Source organism: Bison bison, unplaced genomic scaffold, assembly GCF_000754665.1.
Source record: "Bison bison bison isolate TAMUID 2011002044 unplaced genomic scaffold, Bison_UMD1.0 scf7180017864500, whole genome shotgun sequence".
Taxonomy (NCBI): domain Eukaryota; kingdom Metazoa; phylum Chordata; class Mammalia; order Artiodactyla; family Bovidae; genus Bison; species Bison bison.
In genome coordinates this window covers 7519228-7538472 of record NW_011495059.1, presented here as the reverse complement: position 1 = coordinate 7538472, position 19245 = coordinate 7519228, and the positions used below count along the sequence as shown (strand labels likewise).

General features: G+C 48.7%; 2 protein-coding genes across 12 annotated transcripts in view; both read left to right on the top strand.

Annotated features, from left to right (window-relative positions):
• The window catches only part of EPB41L1 (erythrocyte membrane protein band 4.1-like 1), a 173728-nt gene extending 160980 nt beyond the window's left edge, over window positions 1-12748 (top strand). For all 10 annotated transcript variants that reach the window (XM_010829224.1, XM_010829226.1, XM_010829228.1 and 7 more), the window contains 5 exons: window positions 193-279; window positions 1092-1175; window positions 3208-3288; window positions 3597-3713; window positions 9402-12748. In XM_010829224.1, the coding sequence (XP_010827526.1) occupies window positions 193-279; window positions 1092-1175; window positions 3208-3288; window positions 3597-3713; window positions 9402-9410 (378 nt within the window). In that variant the 3' untranslated portion in view covers window positions 9411-12748. The remainder of the gene's footprint in view (window positions 1-192; window positions 280-1091; window positions 1176-3207; window positions 3289-3596; window positions 3714-9401) is intronic.
• Window positions 12749-15899: 3151 nt separating this feature from the next.
• The window catches only part of AAR2 (AAR2 splicing factor homolog (S. cerevisiae)), a 20319-nt gene continuing 16973 nt past the window's right edge, over window positions 15900-19245 (top strand). Inside the window, exons 1-2 of one of the 2 annotated variants that reach the window (XM_010829219.1) lie at window positions 15900-15953; window positions 18825-19235. In XM_010829219.1, coding sequence (XP_010827521.1) covers window positions 18865-19235 — 371 coding nt within the window. In that variant the 5' untranslated portion in view covers window positions 15900-15953; window positions 18825-18864. Of the gene's footprint in view, window positions 15954-18821; window positions 19236-19245 lie in introns of both variants that reach the window. The other variant, XM_010829218.1, reaches the window with a different exon arrangement.

The following is a 19245-nucleotide window of genomic DNA, read 5'->3' as shown; positions in this document are numbered from 1 at the left end:
GTAAGCGTGTGTGTTGAGTGAGCGAGCAAGGGATGAACAGGAGCAGACTGAACTGAATGATGCCTTCAGCTCTCTGCCTCTAACGTCACTATTCAACCTTGTGGCTGGGAGAGCTCCATGGTCACGTGCTCCGGCCATCCTGGGGGCCTGCCCACCTGAGACCTGGCCATCTGAGCACTATTGTTTCCCCAGGAGAACAGTCTCAAGTCCGGGAAGGGGGCAGCTGCCATGATCCCAGGCCCACAGACGGTGGCCACGGAAATCCGTTCTCTTTCTCCGGTAAGTGGGCAGGGCCAGCTCAGGCTAGGGGACTCCACACAGAGCATTGTGGACGTGGGTCCACACGTGGCCCAAGGCAAGTGCGGCGTGGAGCCTGGGAGGCCGCCCCTTTAAGGACAGCACTAGGAAACGGCATCACCTTCGGGTGCCCACAGGGCTCCCTGGTCAGGGTCTCGTCCATTGCCCCCCCCCCCCCCGTACAAGTAGGGCAGCAGAGTGGGATGAACTGGTCCCTCCCCTTGGTGATGCCTGTAACGTCACAGCTCTTTGGCATCTGCTGTCCTTACTGACCAGGAGGAGTAATGGACTAGGAGTCCAGAGGCTTGGACTCTGGACCTGCTCCACCCTCAGCAGCCTGAGTCTGTCACTGAGAGGTCTCTGGCAGTGCCTCTGTTCTCCAGATCTGTCGTCTTCATCATCTAGTCCCAGAAAGAGCGTCTTCCCCACCCTGACAGCATGGGGGATGAGGAGTGCTCTGTTTCTGCCCTGGGATCCCTCTGTTCATCCTTCTCAAAGGCCAGGATTCTTAAATTCTAGGGTCTTGTTAGGATTCAAGACCTTAGGAATCTCAGGTTCTAGGAATCTTAGATTCCAGGGTTTGAGAATTTCATGGGTCTAGCATTCTGAAGACTCCAGTATTCCTGAGTTCTTAGACTTGGTGACTCAAAGCATCTTGGCTTCCAGACTTCACCTTCATGGAACCACCCCCTTCCCCACTTCTCCCTTGGTTGGCCCCGCCCCCGCCCCATCCTGCAGACCCCAGCGCCCTCACCTGACCCCTGGGGTGGGGTCGTGGTGGTTATATTCTGCAGATCATCGGGAAAGATGTCCTCACCAGCACCTACGGCGCCACCGCGGAAACCCTCTCCACCTGCACCACCACCCATGTTACCAAAGTGAGTAGCAGCAGCAGGACCCCGTGTGCCCCCAGCCTGGCCGCGGGGCTCGGAAGCTCGCCACAGCTCTGCCCTGTGACGTGGATAGAGAAGACTGCAGTGTTCCCAGTTTCTGGAGTGCTGTGCACTTTGTTCTGTGCTAAGCATCATAGGCACCAACCTGCCCTTCATTGTTGACGGCCAGGCTGGGGGGATGGGACTGTCTCCTTGGAAGACATTGTGAACCCTAGTGTTTGTGCCTCATGGAGCTCAAGTGCCAGAGGGATTTAGCAGGGAGCAATTTAAGGAAGGCTCCAAGAATGAGGAAGGGGCTTCTGGAAAAGGTGGGGTTTGCGCACGGTCTTGGAAAGCCAGGGAGGACTCTTGAGGGAGGAGGCAGACGTTCTAAGCCACGTGGAAGATGGGAGCAGAAACCGTGTGTTCGCTTATTCATTCTCTGAGCAAATGTTAGTTTGTCAGCCTTACGCTACCTTTGTGCTAGGGACTGCTGGAGGGGCTGCAAACAGTGCACACGGAGAAACAAGATAAGCCGTCTCTGCCAGGAAGAAGCATGTAGGGGCGGAACTGTGAGAAATTAGGTTGAACTGAGGGAGGGGGAAGCAGAACAGAGACAAGAAAGAGAAATCCCAGGACAAGGGTGACAACAGAGGGTCTGAGTCTGAGAGCCATGGAAAGCCATCAAGGTTTTTAAAGTGGGAAGGAACCCAGTGAAAAGGGGTTTAAGGAGAGGAGATGAGGTCCACTAGGATGTGCAGCTAGACGGGAGAAAGAAGAGAGATGTGGAAGAGACTAGGCGTGGAGGGGGCGGAGCAGGGTTCCAGGAGGAAGGGGCGGGGCCAGAGGAGGGGAAGGGGCGGGGCCAGAGGAGGAAGACCTTCCCGGTGGGTCAGCAGTGACTTACAGGATGGGGCCCGCGGGCTGAGGACCCGCTCACCACTGTGTCCATGCCTGAGTGGCCAGGAGGAAGAACAGGAGGGAGCCCAAGGCAGAGATGCGGTCCTGAAGGAGAGAGGCCAGGGAGCCAGGCTGAGTGGGAGGTTCCGTTCAAGCATCGAAGGAGGAATCTGGTAGACAGCACTAGCCCTTAATAAGCAAGACCACCCCAGCCCTACCCCCTGCCACACACAGTATGGTCCCCAGAAAGAGCCCATTCCTACCAAAAGCATCAGTGAGCAAGGATGACTTGACTGAAAGGTTTATGGGAAGGGGTTCCATCACACACCCCGCAGCATACAGCTCAAAAGTCTCTCCTGGCCCTGCCACCTGGGAGCCGTCCACTCTGCCCTGGGAGCCGTCTTCTCTCTGTCCACTCCTGACTCCAGCTGGGCATTCCCTCCGCCACCACCTACCTTTAATATATTAAGCAGTTAAGTCCTCCCCCATCTTCTAAGCTTGCTCCCAGGCCCCACCCCTTCAGAAAACAGTGGCAGCTATCAGCTTATGTATAAGTATCATTCATGCAATTTTCTCTTCTAGTGTTGTTGGAAGTCATTTAAAGGAGAACCTTGTCACCATTCACATTTCATTCATGTGTTTCATTCAACAAATCCGCATTTTAGTACCTATCCTGGCCAGGTGGGGCAGGGGAATGGGGGAGGAGGGGATGCAGAGGTGAACAAAAATAACGGCCCCTACCATCAAGAGCCCCAGCCTAGTGAGCAAGGCCAGGTCACACACACAAGGTCAGCACAAGACAGAGAGGCCCAGAACCATGAGAGATACGAACTTGCTGCTCGGGAGGTACCGAGGCAGGAAGGTGGAAGGGCAGCTCACCAGGGTGAGGGCCACAGCATTCAAGCCCAGCTTGGAAGAGCTAGAGAGGGCAGCTTGGTAGCTGGGGGAGCAGTGGCAGCCAGGCAGGGTGTTCAGTCTGAAGTCCCAAAACTAGTAAAGGGAAAAACCAAGGGATCCAGGAGAGAAGGCGACTGCTGATTCCAGCCTTGCCCTTGAGGGGTGCTTTGACTCTGTCCCCTGTCGAGGCTGCTGCCCCAGCCAGACCTAAGGCTGAACCCGCCTCCCTCTCCCTCTGCAGACTGTGAAAGGAGGGTTTTCTGAGACGAGAATTGAGAAGCGGATCATCATCACCGGGGACGAAGATGTCGATCAAGACCAGGTATGTGGATGGGAGCGTGGGTCCCAGTGGCACTGCCCAGGCCACCGGCCCTCCCGTGTTGGGTTACCTGTGGACGGCTTCGTGTGTGAGCAGAGAAGATGTCCACTTCCTGCTGACCCTGTCCAGAGGAGAAGCCCCCAAGGAAGGGGCACTGAATGGGAGGCAGAAGGAGCCAGAAGACCTGAGCTCCACCCTCTGCCATGAACTTGTGGGAGCGTCCCTGTGCACTGGAGGGGCTTGCTGGTCTCTGTGGCCTCACCCGTATTCAGTGCGCTCTGGCTCCTCACCCTGCTCTTCTTTTCCTCCAGGCCCTGGCTTTGGCCATCAAGGAGGCCAAACTGCAGCATCCCGACATGCTGGTAACCAAAGCCGTCGTCTACAGAGAAACAGACCCATCCCCTGAGGAGAGGGACAAGAAGCCACAGGTGAGGCTCGTGGGGCTCAGTAGCTGTGAGACAGAGAAGAGAACAGGGTCCTCCAAGAGGCATTTCCATGTGAGGACCCACCCAGAGGCTGGGTCTCCAGCACAGCTTTGATCACCACCCCCCAGGCTTCCTGATTTTGGATTCAAAGGGAAGAAATAGCTCCCCTAGATTTGATATGAGGACAGAGGGGAAGGAAGACTGGTTTCTTTGGGGTTTTAGGCTCCAGAGCCAGAAAAGTAAATCCAGAAGTGGTGAGAAAAGGGGAGAGAGGATTGGACGGGTGGATACCAAGGTGGGATAGACAGAGTTAAGCAAAACCTCACTGGCCCATTGCCTATAAGCTGGAAGTCAGAAAAAGTCCTACCCAGCCTACGTCATATTCCTGTCCCCAAGTCTCTGTCTCCATCACCAGCCACTAGATGTCGCCAAGAAGGAAAGTTTTACAAATTGAAGTATAGTTGAATGTTGAAAAAAGATAAAATTGTAGTTTTATCTTTTATAGTTGAAAAAAGATAAAAATTTTTATCTTTAAAAAAAATTGTATTTATTTAGGCTTCTCTGGGTCTTCATTGCTTTGCACGGGCTTTCTCTAGTTGTGGAGAGTGACGGCTACTGTTCATTGCAGTGCTTGGTCTTCTCTTGCTGCGGAGCACGGGCTCTAGACACACAGGCTTCAGCAGCTGTGGTGCACGGGCTTAGTTGCTCCGTGGCATGTGGGATCTTCCTGGACCAGGGATTGAACCTGCGTCCCCTGCACTGGCTGGCGAAATCTTATCCACTGTGCCACCAGGGAAATCCTACTTTTTTTTTTTAATTGAAGTATAGTTGATGCCAAGGAGGAATATGAGGACCAGAGTCCTTCATCCCATCTGTCTTGCTAGATTGGAAACTCTTCTGAGGCCACCTGGGGCCAGAATCCGAGGGGACCTCAATCCTTACTCTTTCCTCTTGGGCCATCAGTGCCTTGGTGAATAACAGGAGGGAAGTGGTGCTAGAGCAGACAGGTCTCCCGCCTGAACTTGGGGGAAGCTGGTGAGGCCCCTCTAGAAATTTACTGAATTTTATCAGATCTATAATAATTGAGTTGAGTGAAATAAGTTAGACACTTACAAATGGGTCCATTCATAGGAAGTTCAAAAACAGGCCATACTAAACATGCTCAAAGTCTGAATATCAGTTCCTGCTGAGAAGTGGCATTGACAGGGAAGAACCACAAGGGGACCTTCAAGGGTGCTGGAAGTGTCAGTGTCTTGAACTGGGAGGGCTGCGTGGATGTGTACACATATAAAAATGTGTTAAGCTCCACACTTAGATTTGTGTACTTGACTGACTTTGCACATTATACCTCACTGAAAAATAAATCCATTTCAAAGGCCCCCACAAGCAGCAGGTCTCCTTTTGTCCTCCTCCCTGATGAAGAAAACCAGTGTTTTCTAGAAAGACACAAGAATGTTTCTTTTACACCCTTTTGATTACCACCCCCTTCATGTCACAAGAAAAGGTGCGGAAGTATTTTCTTGCCACTCTGAAGCGTTGCCAACCCCAATCTAGACCAGTGCTGTCCGACAGAACTTTCTACAGTGTTGGAAATAATTTTCTGTGCTGTGCAGTGTAGGAGCCACTAGCCACATGTGGCTGTTGAACACTTGAAACTGGCTAATCTGAAATGAGATGTACCTTAAGGGTAAAATGTGTGCTGGATTTTGAAGATTATATATGGAGAAAAAGAGTATAAAATAGTTCAATAATTTTAATATTGATTATATGTTAAGTGATAATGTTTGGATGTATTAGGCTAAGTGAAATACATTATTAAAATTAATTTCACCTGATTCTTTTTACTCTTTTTGATGTAAATTGAAACATTAGAGTTTTACTAATATAGCTGGAAATTTTAGAAAGCCATAAATTTCTAGGATGTTTAGAAAATATTGTCTAGAAAATCTATTATCTGAAAAATTTTCAATTCCATCTGTGGCTAGTATTTCTGTTGGGCAGTGCTGGTCTATTTGTGTGCTTAATTTATTTATTCATGCCGGGCTCGTTGTGCCATGGGAGCTCTTAGTTGCAGCATGTGGGATCTAGTTCCCTGAGCAGGGAATGAACCCAGGCCCCCTGCATTGGGAGTGCAGAGTCTTAGCCACTGGACCACCAGGGAAGACCCAGACAGGGCTGGTCTGGAAGTCATGTAAGCTGATCACAGGCAGAGCCTGCCTTCCTCAGACTTTCATGTAAATTGTCATTCTTGTCCCCTCAGTTGCTTAGTTATTGTTGCTTTTTGTTACCCAGGTCTCAGAGGGGTAGAGTGTAGGTCACTTGCCAAGCTGGTGCTGAGCTGGCCGCATTACCCTGGGAACACAGACACTAGAGAACTATTGTCATAGGGTCTGACTGAGAAGTGCTGGGTTACGACCCGGAAATCTTTTTTTTTTTTCAGTTTTATTTTATTTATTTGGCTGCACAGTACGCGTAACTTCCCTGACCAGGGATTGCACACGTGCTGCTTGTTTGCTTTGCAAGCTCAGAGTCTTAACCACTGGACCAACAGGGAAACCCCCCTGGGAATCTTTATTTATACCTTGGTCCTTGGGAAATCCGTGTGCAGCCAAGTGTAGGAGCCACTGATGCCAAGAATTCTGTGCTGGGAATCTGGACCTGACTCCATTCCATCCATCCTACTGACTTAGCTTCATGACCATCGGGGTCTCGGTGCGCTCATTTGCAAAATGAAGAGACAGGACAAGCCCTCTTGTAGTTATATACAATCCTCTCGCTACTTATTTGCTTCCCTAGGTTCTTGTACCTCCTCCATTCCCTGTCTCACTCCTCTTCGTCTTTCCCAGAAGCGTCCCAGTCAGTCCCCCTAGGCTCCTGCCTTCCTGTGTTCCCTGGCTATTCGGCGCTCTCAGCTCTTACCCCAGCGTCGTCCTCCCTACCCCATGCAGTCTTCACGTTTGCCCACCTCCGTGCTCCCTTTGCCATCTCATTCCCTCCTCCTCCCCCCACCCTTTACTTCTTCCTTGGCTGCCATTGTCCCACACGTCACCACACACCCTCTCTCTCTATCTCTCTCTTTTGGATTCTTCTGTAAAGCTTACCTTGTTATGTTGCCCTGGAGAGACAGAAGTTTCTACATGCCTTTTCTGTCCACCTTCCTTCCCATTAATTGTCGCCAAGTAGAAACCACTTCTGACTCTTCATATAGTCAGACTCACTAATTCTGGAGGGGAGGTCTTCTCTGAATTGGAAACTCTTTTTTTAAAAAATTATTTATTTTTGGCCGTGTTGGGTCTTAGTTGTGACATTCAGCTTCTCTCTAGTTGAGGCATGCTGGCTTAGTAATTGTGGCACACCAGCTTAGTTTCCTTGCATCGTGGGGGATCTTAGCTCCCTGACCAGGAATTGAACCTGCATCCTCTGCATTGGAAGGCAAATTTTTAACCACTGGACCATCAGGGAAATCCTCTAAGGCAGGTACTCCATTAATTGATGAGAAAACTTAAAGTGAAGCCAGCATTGTAAGAAAAACTTCTCAGAAAGTAGCAGAATGGAGTAGAAAGAACACACCCAGCTTTGGACCCAGAAAGTATGTCCAGAGGAACCACCCGGGCCTCAGTTTTCTCACCTACAAAATGGAGTTAACCTATACATTGGAGCTGCTGTAATGAACCACATTTATAAGTGTTAGAGACTGCACGGGCTGCTGTAACAGAACAGAAAACTGGATGGCTTAAGCAAGACACACTTAATTTCTCACAGTTCTGGGGGCTGGGAAGTCCAAGGTCAAGGGGCCAGCCAATCTGGTTCCTGGTGAAGGCCCTCTTCTGGTTTGTAGACAGCCATCTTCTCTGTGTTCTTATGCAGTGGAAAGCAGAGAAGTCATCTTTCTCATGTCTCTTACAAAAGCACGCATCCTGTTTATGAGCACCTCCTAAAGGCCCTGCTTCTGAATACCATCCTCTTGAGGATTAGGGACTCAACCTGTGAATTTTGGGGGTTCATATTGAGTCCATAGCAGTGACTTACGAGGGTGTTGTCTCACATACCAAAGGTGCTTGGCGATGTGAACTTCCTTCCTTGTCCCTATAGTTTCGTCATATTGAGTGGTTGATGAGAGCCCTGAGCAAGTCAGACTTTAAACTTCTATCACCAGCCTCTTGCACGAGTTTCTGTTTCTATGTGGGCATCCATCTTGCCAGTCTTCATTGTCTCTCCCCTCCCTGAATCCTCCTTCTGTCCCTGCTCCAGCAGACTTCCTTATGAAGTTCTTCCTTCTTGAAGTTCTTGCTGTGAGTGTGGAAATCACCTGCCTTACACAGTCTTCTCTCCCTGCAGCTCACAGACCAGCTGTGTGGGTTTGGCTCTATCTTTGCTCCACTGGCCAACCTCCTTCAGGCAGGATCTATATCCCAAACACTGCCAGCAAGAGGGTGGCATCCACCCAGCTTCCCAGAGCTTTCTTGCTTTCAAAGTTCTAATTAAATGGGGAAGGTGAGGGGTAGGCAGGATTGACCTATTTCAAAGCAGGAGCCTTGAATTCTAGTCTTGTTTCTGCCACCAACTTGCTAAGTCTTTGCCCCCTCTGGGCTCAGTTTTCCCATCTATCAAATGAGCCAAGAAGGATCAGTTATCTACCACTCCATTAGCACTTGACCATGTAAATGGTAAAGGACAGGGATGATATGCCACCCGTTAAATAGTTCTGGGTAGTTGCTATATGTCAGGCATGGTGTTGGGCTCTGGAAAGACAGCAGTAAGTAAGAGACAGCCCTTGCCCTCAATGAGATCAGAACAGTGTGTGGTTAACTTAACAACAGCAGTAGTAATGATAAAAACAGCCAGTATTTACTCAGCACTTACGCTGATCCTTGTCTTGAATCTTCCCTACAACTTCTGTCCATTTTATGGAGGAAGCAGCTAAGGTCTAAGAAGATTAGGAAACTCGCCCAAGGTGACAGAGTTAGTAGACCACGCAGTGGGATTTGACTTCAGATTGTCTGATTTCGGAGCCCAGACCCCTCAACCACTCAAGTTTTGGAGTCAAACTTGAGTTGGGATCCAGATTTCAGTCTCTTCACTTAAACACTACTCTCTGGGGTTTAACTAACCTCCAGGACACAGCAGGCCATGGCAAATAGAAAGGAAAGACAAAAAAAACCCACCTCTGCCATCACATCTAAATATTTTTTAGATCTGAGAGCAGATAGGAAGACAAAATGAAACAAGTGTGATCTTAGCTAAGTGTGATCTAACAAGTGTGATCGGGTAAAGCTAAGGACAAAGTTTCAAGGTAACTTGAACAATTTTCAGCCAAAGTGAAAGATCCTACCTGCGTGGACACAGCCCAGCAAACATGCATGGACTTTGGAGTCAGACAGGTGGCTTCGAGAGAGAGTGAAGGACAGGAAAGCCTGGTGTTCTGCAGTCCATGGGATCTCAAAGAGGACGACTGAGTGACTGAACAACAAGGTGGCTTGAGTTGTCAGTGGCCACTTTATTACCAGCTGTGTGGGCTTGGATAAGTCACTCTGTCTTCCTAAGTCATAATCAAGGGCACACGGTAAAGAGAGTGAAAACAGCCATGTATTTAAAGATGGACGACAAAAGTTACTAACTCTCCTTGTCCTCTTCCTTCCTTTGCATCTCCCTTCTCCTCTCCACCCCCTGCCCCCCGACCTCTGGCTTCAGGAATCCTGACCTCTGTGAAAAGATGCTGGCGTTTCTGGTCCAACCCAAGCCAGAGAACCATAAAGAAGGGGCCTTCATCCTGGATTCTCCAACTCAACACCGACGTCGCAGCTGTGACGTACTGTCCCTGAAAGAGACTGGGAAAGGAAAAGCATATATATATAGATATATATAGATATAGATATATATACACAGGAAACACCACGTCCTCGCACTGCTGCCGGGGCTGGCCGAGCATTCGGCCGACAGCAACAACCAACATCTGAACGCCTACATTTCCTTTGCAGACAAATTGAAGAATTGGTGGGATTTTCTAGGAAACCAAACAAATAAAAATTATAACAACAGTAATCCCTTGCTCCCCTCCCCACCCCACTTTGAAGCCCTGCAGAACAACCAAGGCAAGCCAGACCACGCTGATTGTAGAAGTACAATGCCTCCTGGGCCTACACGTTCCCTTCAGTGGACAAGCATCCCATTTCTTCTTTTCCTGCGTCCATTGCCCACTCCAATGCAAAGGAAAACACTTTTGCAGCCAGTTAGAGAAGCTGCAGCAGCAAGACACGCCCCCGTCAACCGTTTTCCAAGAAAGAAAAATCCCCCATTTGGAAAGGAGGAGGAGGAACACTGGATTCTTATTTTTTGGGTCTTGACACTGGGCTGCAAAATCCACCTGCCTTTCTTCCGCCTCCTTTCCCCCTCAACTCTCACACGTCTCGTCATTTTCTGTCTGGGTTCCCTCCTCCCTCTCCCCCACCCCACACCCCTCACCCTCTGTGTCCTGGTCCTGCCGAGGGCCACTGCAGATGACTCTCACTGGAAATGAGAAAAAGAAAAGCAAAAACGTGAAACCAAGCCACAGGAGGTGAAGTAGACATTATATGTTTATGGGTTCTCATTATGAAGGTGCCGCTTGTAGGAGATTTGTATGGATGTGCTTTTAAGTTATGTATATTACATATAACAGGAAACAAATATTAAAATAAACAGTGCTGGTAAGTATGAAGCTGACATTTTAAAATGATAATTATCTGACTGTGATTGATGTATTCTCAAGGTTCCTAGATCTCACCGAACCAACCCAGCCAAGGAGACCCGGACTCGGGCTGTGGGTCGCTCACAGTAGGAGCTGACAGTTCAGTGTAGAAATACAGTGTGTGGTGTTTGTACTTGGTTGATTGGTGGGGAGGGGTGGGGTCCCCATATGGAGAGGCAGGGGTTTGGCAAGAAGGAAGCGACCCGGGTGTGGTTCAAGATGCCTTCTCCCCCAGGCAGTAGCAGCTGGGACCCGGACCGTGCTCAGGACCCTGCAGCACAGATCCCCTAGCTCAGTCCCCCTACCTCCCCGGAAGGCTCGCCTCAGTTCTCAGTCGTCTCTTTGTTGTGCCACATGTCTTGCCTTTCCCTGACCACAGTGTGACAGCTAAGTCCTATCCCAAGGGAGGTGATGCCCCCAGCTGCCGCGGAAGACGGTGGCTTCCACCTGGCTGTCTGAATGTCCCCAGCTCAGTTCTTTCTTTTGACCACTCCTGTATTCTGTCTGAATCATTCTCTTCTTCCTGGGTCAAAGCAGGGATGGTAGAGACTGAACACAGGGCAGGCCCTGACAGGTCAAAACTGGACTCCCAGAGGCTCCTGAAACAAGCTGAGGTGGACAGGAGGTGTTGCTGGGGCTCCACCTTTGAATAAGACCCTGGCTTTGGAGACCTCCCCTTCAGTCAACATCTGTTCTCTGATCCTGGGCCCTAAGAGTCAGACCACAGGAGCCCTTGGAGAAGGTCCCATCAAAAGCTTGGCATTGCCCTGTGGCACACGTGGGCTTTCCAGACACAAGCTGCTTTCGTGAGCTCAATGAGGCCCCTTCTGAAGGCATTTGCCCTTTAATTTCTCAGTCCCATTTCATTTCCCCCATCTTGCTTCTAAAGCAGTTGATAAATTCATTCAACAAATATTTACTGAGTACTTACTTGTGCCAGGCACTATTGTTAGGCTCAAGGAGAAAGCATGGCGGTGGGGGCGCGGGGAGCAGAGGGACCTGGGAAGCTCCTTGAGCCAGCCTTACATCTCCAGCCCCTCTGAGAGCACTTCCGCCTTCTCTCTAATTATCAGACATCTGCGGATGCCCTGCCAAGGGCCCAGGCTTGCTTATACGTTCCCTTGGTGACACATATGCTTCGCTGCTTAACTGGTGCTGACCTGAGGCAGAACGGTGTTTGCCTCTGTAGGTAAACGTGATGAGGAGAGGCAGAGAGAGCCCTGAATCTGGGGCTCAGGTGGCACAGCCAGCCACACCCCCTCCAGCTCCCCCTGAGAGTGGAAGTGCGCCAGGTTCTTCTTACACAGAAGCCACAGAACCTCCTCCCCGTCCTCAGCTTGAGAGCCCCCACTCCCTCTGGGCCAAGAGCTGGAGTGGCTCTGCCCTCTCTGGGCCATCTGGAATCTGGCTCAGGCATCCTTGTCTTTGCAGGAACCAGGCGTCCTGAGCGCACTGGACATACCTCAGAGGGAGAATATTTGTTGTGGGTTCTGCACCTGCCTACAGACCCTATGTGTGTGGCTTCAGGACAGGGAAGAAGTGACCAGGCTTGGTTTGTGGGCCAGCCAGGGTTTATGGAGCTCTCCAGTCCACAGATGCTCTGACCTTCCACAGAGAGGCAGGCATCTGCCAGCAGGGAGGAGGGGAGCTGCAAAGCTGAAATCTAGGGCGCTGTTTCCTTCCCATCCTCCTCTTCATAGGGAATATAGATGTTTGTCATATCTGTCGTCAACCTACTTTTCCATTTTCCATTTCACATCCTTTCTGTGCCACCTCTCCACCCAGGAGACCATGTAGCATAGTGGAAGAAGTCCTGGAGGGCAGTCAGGAGTTCTGGGTGGCCATCCTGGCTCAGCCTCTAACTCACCACGTGCCACTGAGCTCATCTTAGCCTCGCTTCGGGGCCTCAGTTTCCTCACTTGCAAAAGGAACAGGAAAAGCAGATGCCCTCCATGGCCTTTGTCCACTCTGCCAGCCTGTATAAGTCTTTGTTTGCCCCTATTTTGCTTTCTTGGGATCTTTTCAATCTGAGGGTACAGGAAGTGCCAAGACCTGTTTCAGTTTTTGAATCCTATAAGCACATTCCAAGACTGGCCTGAAATTGCATGAGCAACATCACTCTAAATTTTTTTTTTCAAAAAGCACCTTCCTAACCAACTGCGATGCTGTCCTGGTCCTTTTTGCTCACACCCCTCTCTCCTCTCTCGTCCCCGCGCTCCCCCACCTCAGTGCTCCGTGCTGTATGCGTGTGCTCTCTGTTCTTGTATACTCAATAAAAGTGAAATAAATGTGTTTGATGCTGAACCACAAACTGCCTTGGCATCTCTCTCTGACCTTGGCTACCAGTACAAGTTGGCATTGTGGGACAGGCTAAAATTGGGGTGGTGAGATCCCAACTGGAACATTTTCATTCAACCTACAACACCTTCATTCAAATATCTGCAGATCCCAGCGTGGAACAGGTCTTGGCTTTACGGGAATAACAATGAATAAGACAAAGCCTTTGCCCTCCAGGAGCTCAGAGGCTAGTGGAGAAACTGAACGAACCAGGCGAGCGCTCAAAGACGCGTCCAGCCAGAGTGATCAGCACCAGGAAGGAAATGCGCTGGGGGAGGGGATGGTCACTGAAGGAGGCCACTTTAAATAAGGTGGCCCCCGATGGCCTCCCTGAGGACATCTTTTTGAGCTGAGTGAAGAGAAAGATCCAGTAAGGTGAAAAACTTGAGTGAGTGCATTCTAGGCAGCAGGAACAGTAAGCAGGTGGGCCCAGGACACAGAGGGGCTTGGTGTGTGGAGACCCCTCCTTGGGAGTCGAATGGATAACGTACACAGCAAGCCCCAACGTCAGCCTTTGCTTATCCCCTTCGCATATGTTGCCATGTCCCTGCACATGCCACCTGTCCCAATGTTGACATCATTTTTCTTTAAATTGACTCTGAGCAAACTCCGGAAGATAGCGAAGGACAGGGGAGCCTGGCACGCTGTAGTCCATGGAGTCACAAAGAGTCGGACATGACTAAGTGACTCAACAACAGCAACAAAAACAGAATTATTTGTAAAGGAAACCGTTATGTCCACAAATGAAAAACTAGGGTCACTTGCCAAAGAAAGGAGGTCTTTATAAAAATAAATGCAAAAATACTAAAATTTGAAAACCATTATCCATGTAAAATTTAAACCTGTCCTGTGGGCTACCTGAGATACACATACCAGCAATTTAATTCTACCAAACAGCTCACCCCAAACGCTTTCTTTATTACCCCAAATCTCACAGGCAACAACCATGGCTAAACGATTTGGTGCAGTTTCTTCCAGTCTTTTCTCATGTGTAAGTATCTTATCAGAGTTGAAGTCACCTTGTACATACCATTCTAAAAACTTGTAAAAACTTAAATCCTGATCATTTCCCTATAATTTGAAACACTAAACACCACGTCTTTTCTTCTTTGTTTTGTTTTTTGGCCACACTAGGCAGTATGTGGGATCTTAGTTCCCCAACCAGGGATTGAACTCATGTCCCCTGCATTAGGAGCTCGGAGTCTTAACCACTGGTCCACCAGGGAAGCCCTATGCTTTTTCTTTTTGAAGGGAATTCATTAAATGATATAAAATGCTGTGCTATGAAAAGCAATTCTTCTACTATCTCCAAACTCCTGTCCATTGTCAGAAGCAATTGTGAATCCTTCCCCGTATTTTCCCTGTAGGTTTCCTTTAGTTATCTGTCATTCCTGGGATCCTGAAATAGGACATTGTTTGCAAACACTGGGTACCCACACACCCTGGATCTGTGTCTCTGTCTCCCATAAATACAGGGTCAGTCTCTGAGCTGTTAAGGAATAGCGTGGCTGATTCATTTAGATCAGTGATTCTTAACTCGGGAGTATGTGTGATTTTGTCACCCAGGGAACATTTAGTAATGTCTGGAAATACTTTTGGTTGTCACAACTGAGGGATGCTACTAACATATAGTGGGTAGAAACCAGGGATCCTGCTAAACATCCTACAACACAAGAGGACAGCTGCCCTACAACAAAGAATTATTTGGCTCCAAATCTCAGTAGTATCAAGGTTGAGAAACCTGATTTGAACAGACATGCAACCCACCACGTGAGATTCCTGGACTACCATTTAACAGTGCCTGTGCCCAGAGTTCAGTGCCCTGGAGTCTCAGAAGATGGTGAGTTCAGCTGGAACAGGGAGCTCATCATGAAAACAGACCATGATGCTCAGCACCCAAGACCAGGAATGGGGAGGGTGGGGAGGGAGCTGAGCTTCTTCATGCAGGAAATGGAACTGACATGACAGGCTGAGATTGACATGCATGACTGTGACTGATGGAGGCCATCTCTGGCTAATCCTGCGGCAGCTCGTTGTGATCAACCATGACTGCAGGGCCCAGTCTAGTCTGCAACCCACTAAGAGATGAATTTTGACTGAGACAGATGGGCATGTCCAGCTGTCACTGAGGAATTGTGACAGGCAAGCTAAGGAGCAGCAGCAGAGAGACAAGAAGAGCCAGTCACCAGTCAGACCTTGGTTTGCATCCTAGCCTGAACTCTCTCTGGCTGTGCAACTTCTCTGAGCCTCAGTTTTCTCTTCTGCACATTGGGAATACTGAGTCTGCTTACTAGGGTTAGTGCAAGGATTAGAAATCATATACCCAAGGGGCCTGCCCTCTGGATTTTGTATTTCCTTAGGCAGCCCTCAGAATCACATAAGCCAATTCCTTGTAATAAAGCTCTTAAATACCTCCTGCTGGCTCTGCTTCTTTGATTGAACCCTGACTGATACAACCACCCAGCACAGGGCTAGGCTCCAAAATAGAAGTCACTAATTAATAAAGAATCACTGTCATTAATTAAATGCACAATATATGTGTTGAACTGGGTCTTTGTGCTGGATTCCAGAAAAAACAGCGGAGAACAAGACAGGTTCCCTGCCTCAAGGTGCATATACAGCCTGACTGAGATTTCATACTAGGCCTGCACTGCCAGAAGATATCGGGTGTTTATGGCTGGAAGGACCATTGTGGTGACCGCTGCTGTTAGGCTGGGTCTCTCTGGCTTGGGTTTATGAAGCTCTCCCTTACAGCTGAGTATGGTTGGAAGCTAAGACCAGGTGATAAAGGGCCAACTGTGACACTCACTCGGATTGAGATCGTCTGACCAGGACTATGACTGAGCCTCTTGACTGTGGCTACTGGATGACTAGGAGTCTACGAACCTCAGAGACCACGACTGATTGAAACCGAAAAGCCGTGGCTTGCGGATGTGTTTCTGGACCGGGATATAAAATGCATCGTTTGATGAAAGTTATTATCCACGGGCTTAAGAACTAAATCCAGTAACTCAAGGTAGCAAAAGACGTTCGATGGGGCGGAACCTGCTGGCACGGGCCGTTTCTTCCGCGACCCAGGGACCCGCCCGGCCCCTTTCCCGTTGCTCCCGTCCGGCGCCAAAGAGGGAGAACTTCCGGTGCGCTTATGCTGTCCCTGGACCTCGGCGAGACACCAGTCGGTGAGTTCACCCTCCTGTCCTCTTTTAACTGTTTTGCTTTCGTTGTCTGTGTGGTCCGGCCATCTCTCTTTTCGGCTGGGGATCGCGGAGGTCCTGAACTGGGACACCGAGCTGGGACTGTGGCGTCCCGGTCTTGAGCCGGTGGTGGGACCCACCTGCCTCTTTCAGATAGGTTACTCTTACTTGCTCCCCGAGTAACCGTCAGATACGCCGTCGCCAGAACTTCCTGGGAGCACGTGCCAAACTTCTTTTTTCCTAACTTTAGAACTTATGGGCTCGGAGGCCTTTGCTCCGCCTGACGTGATTCTGATTTACTCTATCTTCGGTAAGGTCTTTTCCCCGAACCAAGTCTTTGTTTTCATCTACAAAATGGATATCGTGCTTTTATTAAACAGATGTTTAGCAAGCGTCTAATATGTGCTAGAGGTACGAAAGACCCGCATCTCCTGGAGGTGACAGCCCTCTATTAATATTTGCAAACTTGCAGCTGTGATTAGTGAAATGGAAAGATAAAAGGCACTTTGAGAGCACATCACAGCAGATCTGACTTAGCCCCAGGTCAAGGAAGCGTTGCTGAGGAGGTTAATATTGAGCAGAGATCAGAAAAATGCTTTAAGACAGGAGGGAAGAGTTTTCTATCAGGGGAGCCTCTGTTTGAGGGTCTGAAAGAGGTCAGTGTGGCTACAACAGAGCTTGTGGAGGAAGCATGATATGAGACAAGCTGGAGGAGTTTCCACGGACCAGGCCATACAGGCCTTGTAGGTCGCAGGGGGGAGTTTCGTTTGCCAAGAGCCAGAGGATATTAAGTATGGGTGGTGACATGCTTAGACTGGCGGTTTGAGAAGGTCACTCTGGCTTTTGGATGGAGAACGGACTGGAGGGACAATCTGGCTGAGGGACATGGTAGCTTAGATTAAGGATGTGGTGGAGAGAAGTGGGTAGATGTGATTCGCTGCATCTCAAGGCATCTTCTTTGTGCCAGGTCATTTGCCAACTGTGGAAGATATAGTGAAGAGAATTACAATCAGCTGGAAATAGAAAGAAGTGGCATTATCAAAGAGGAGCACACAGATGCCACCGGGAAAATGGCTAATTGATGAGCAATTATTCTAAATGCAGTAGCTGTTCATTTAGCAAACATATTAAGTGCCTTTTGAACTCAAGATTGGTAAGATGATATAAATTATTTAGAGCAGTGGCTTTCAGACTTTTTGCACTGTGACCTACAGTAACGCATATATTTTACATGGTGACCAAGAGTCCATACAAACACACAAAGCTTCAGAAAACAGTACTTAGCTTTACTACTTAGGATGTGCTCTGGTTTTTTTTTAATTTTGCCCTTTTATTTAAAAAAAAAACAAACAATGTTGGTTGAGATCCTCTAAGTTGATCTTTTGACCCATTATCAGGTTGTGACTTGCAGTTTGAAAAAAAATGCTGATTTAGAGTCATAATCATTCGTGTGGGTTTTGGGTAAAGACAATAAAATATGTCCTTTCCATATTGGGAAAAGGGTTGGTCTTCCTTTCCTCATGGTATTGTTTTGTTTGTTTAAAATGAGTAATAGGAATTAAACAGGCAGTTGGTTCTTCTGTTTGTGAAGTTTTGTGGTCTTGTTGATATGTCTGGCTAGATTGGAAGTGCCTGGAGGGCAGTAACTGTCTTCTCCATGATTATTTCTGTTAGTGTCTGGCAAAAATCCTGCAGGCTCTCCAGGGTTATTTGTTGAATTGAATAGGTGGTGTCTTGGGACTAGAGAGTTAGATGTGTTCTGTTTAAATTAGTTCATGTTGGAACCATCCTTATAAATGCAGAGGCTGTGTCTGTTTACAGAAGTCTTATCAATGTGTCCTCATGGGTAGTTCAGAGGTAGATAAAAATAAATGTTCTAAGGTCTTTGTCTTCTAAATACTGATCCGAGGCCAGCCATGCCACCTGGATCCATTTGGGTGAGCAGTCCAGAGCTGCTACTGACTGTGGACCCTTTGGAAAGTTGTTTCACTCCCTGGACTTTAGATTTCTTTATATATAATACATATTATATATATATGTGTACATATGTAGGAGAAGAGGGTTGTGGTTGAAAAGCTCTCCACTGCCCAAACCTTTTGTGAATTTTAGATGCTAAGCACCCCGTTTCCACCTTCTGTCCATTTCTGGGTCTTCGTTGAGGCTTATGGGAAACTGGGTGGATGCTTCTCGAATCTTCTAGGTTTTAGACAGAATTATAGTTTAAGACAGTTTAGGCACAGTAATCCTTTAGAGTGGACCAGGCGTTCTCCGCCTTCATCCTCTGTTATGAGAAGGAGATCTGAAGATCTCAGATCTGAAGGAGATCTGAAGGAGCTTCGAAGTGCACAGTGGAAAGAACACTGGCCTGGAGGGCAGGGTACCCAAGTTCTAACTGGGTCCTTGTGTGATCTTGAACATGTCTCTTTTCTTTAACTGATGTCTTTCCAGCTGTGAAGTGAGTGTTCTTGCTCATTAAACTCAGAAACAAAAATCCTCTACTCTTTGAGTATTGTTTTCTTTACCTGTGGTGAAAATTAAGGTAGAAAATTATGTCATTGGAAAAGATCCTGATGCTGGGAAAGATTGAAGTCAGGAGGAGAAGGGGACAACAGAGGATGAGATGGTTAACTCATCACTGACTTGATAGACATGAGTTTGAGCAAGCTCCAGAGTTGGTGATGGACAGGGAAGCCAAGCATGCTGCAGTCCATGGGGTCACAGAGTCGGGCACAACTGAGCAACTGAACTGAATTATTTCAGGGATCTAATTCAGTATCTGGCACATAGAGAATGCTCAGCAAATGAATAATCCTTCCCAAGGTTCTGATTAACTCTGACTTCTTTCTTTTTCAGCAGAATAGAAAAGTTTTCTTTTTGATCACTCACCCCTGGCCCCATGGCTGCCATGCAGATGGATCCTGAGCTTGCCAGGCGCCTCTTCTTTGAAGGGGCCACCGTGGTCATCCTGAATATGCCCAAGGGGACAGAGTTTGGCATTGACTACAACTCCTGGGAAGTGGGGCCCAAGTTCCGGGGCGTGAAGATGATCCCGCCAGGCATCCACTTCCTCCACTACAGCTCTGTGGACAAGGCCAATCCCAGGGAGGTGGGCCCTCGCATGGGCTTCTTCCTTAACCTGCAGCAGCGGGGGCTAAAGGTCCTACGCTGGGATGCCGCCCGGGAAGAGGTCGACCTGTCCCCAGCCCCAGAGGCTGAGGTGGAAGCCATGAGGGCCAACCTCCAGGAGCTGGACCAGTTCCTGGGACCTTATCCCTAC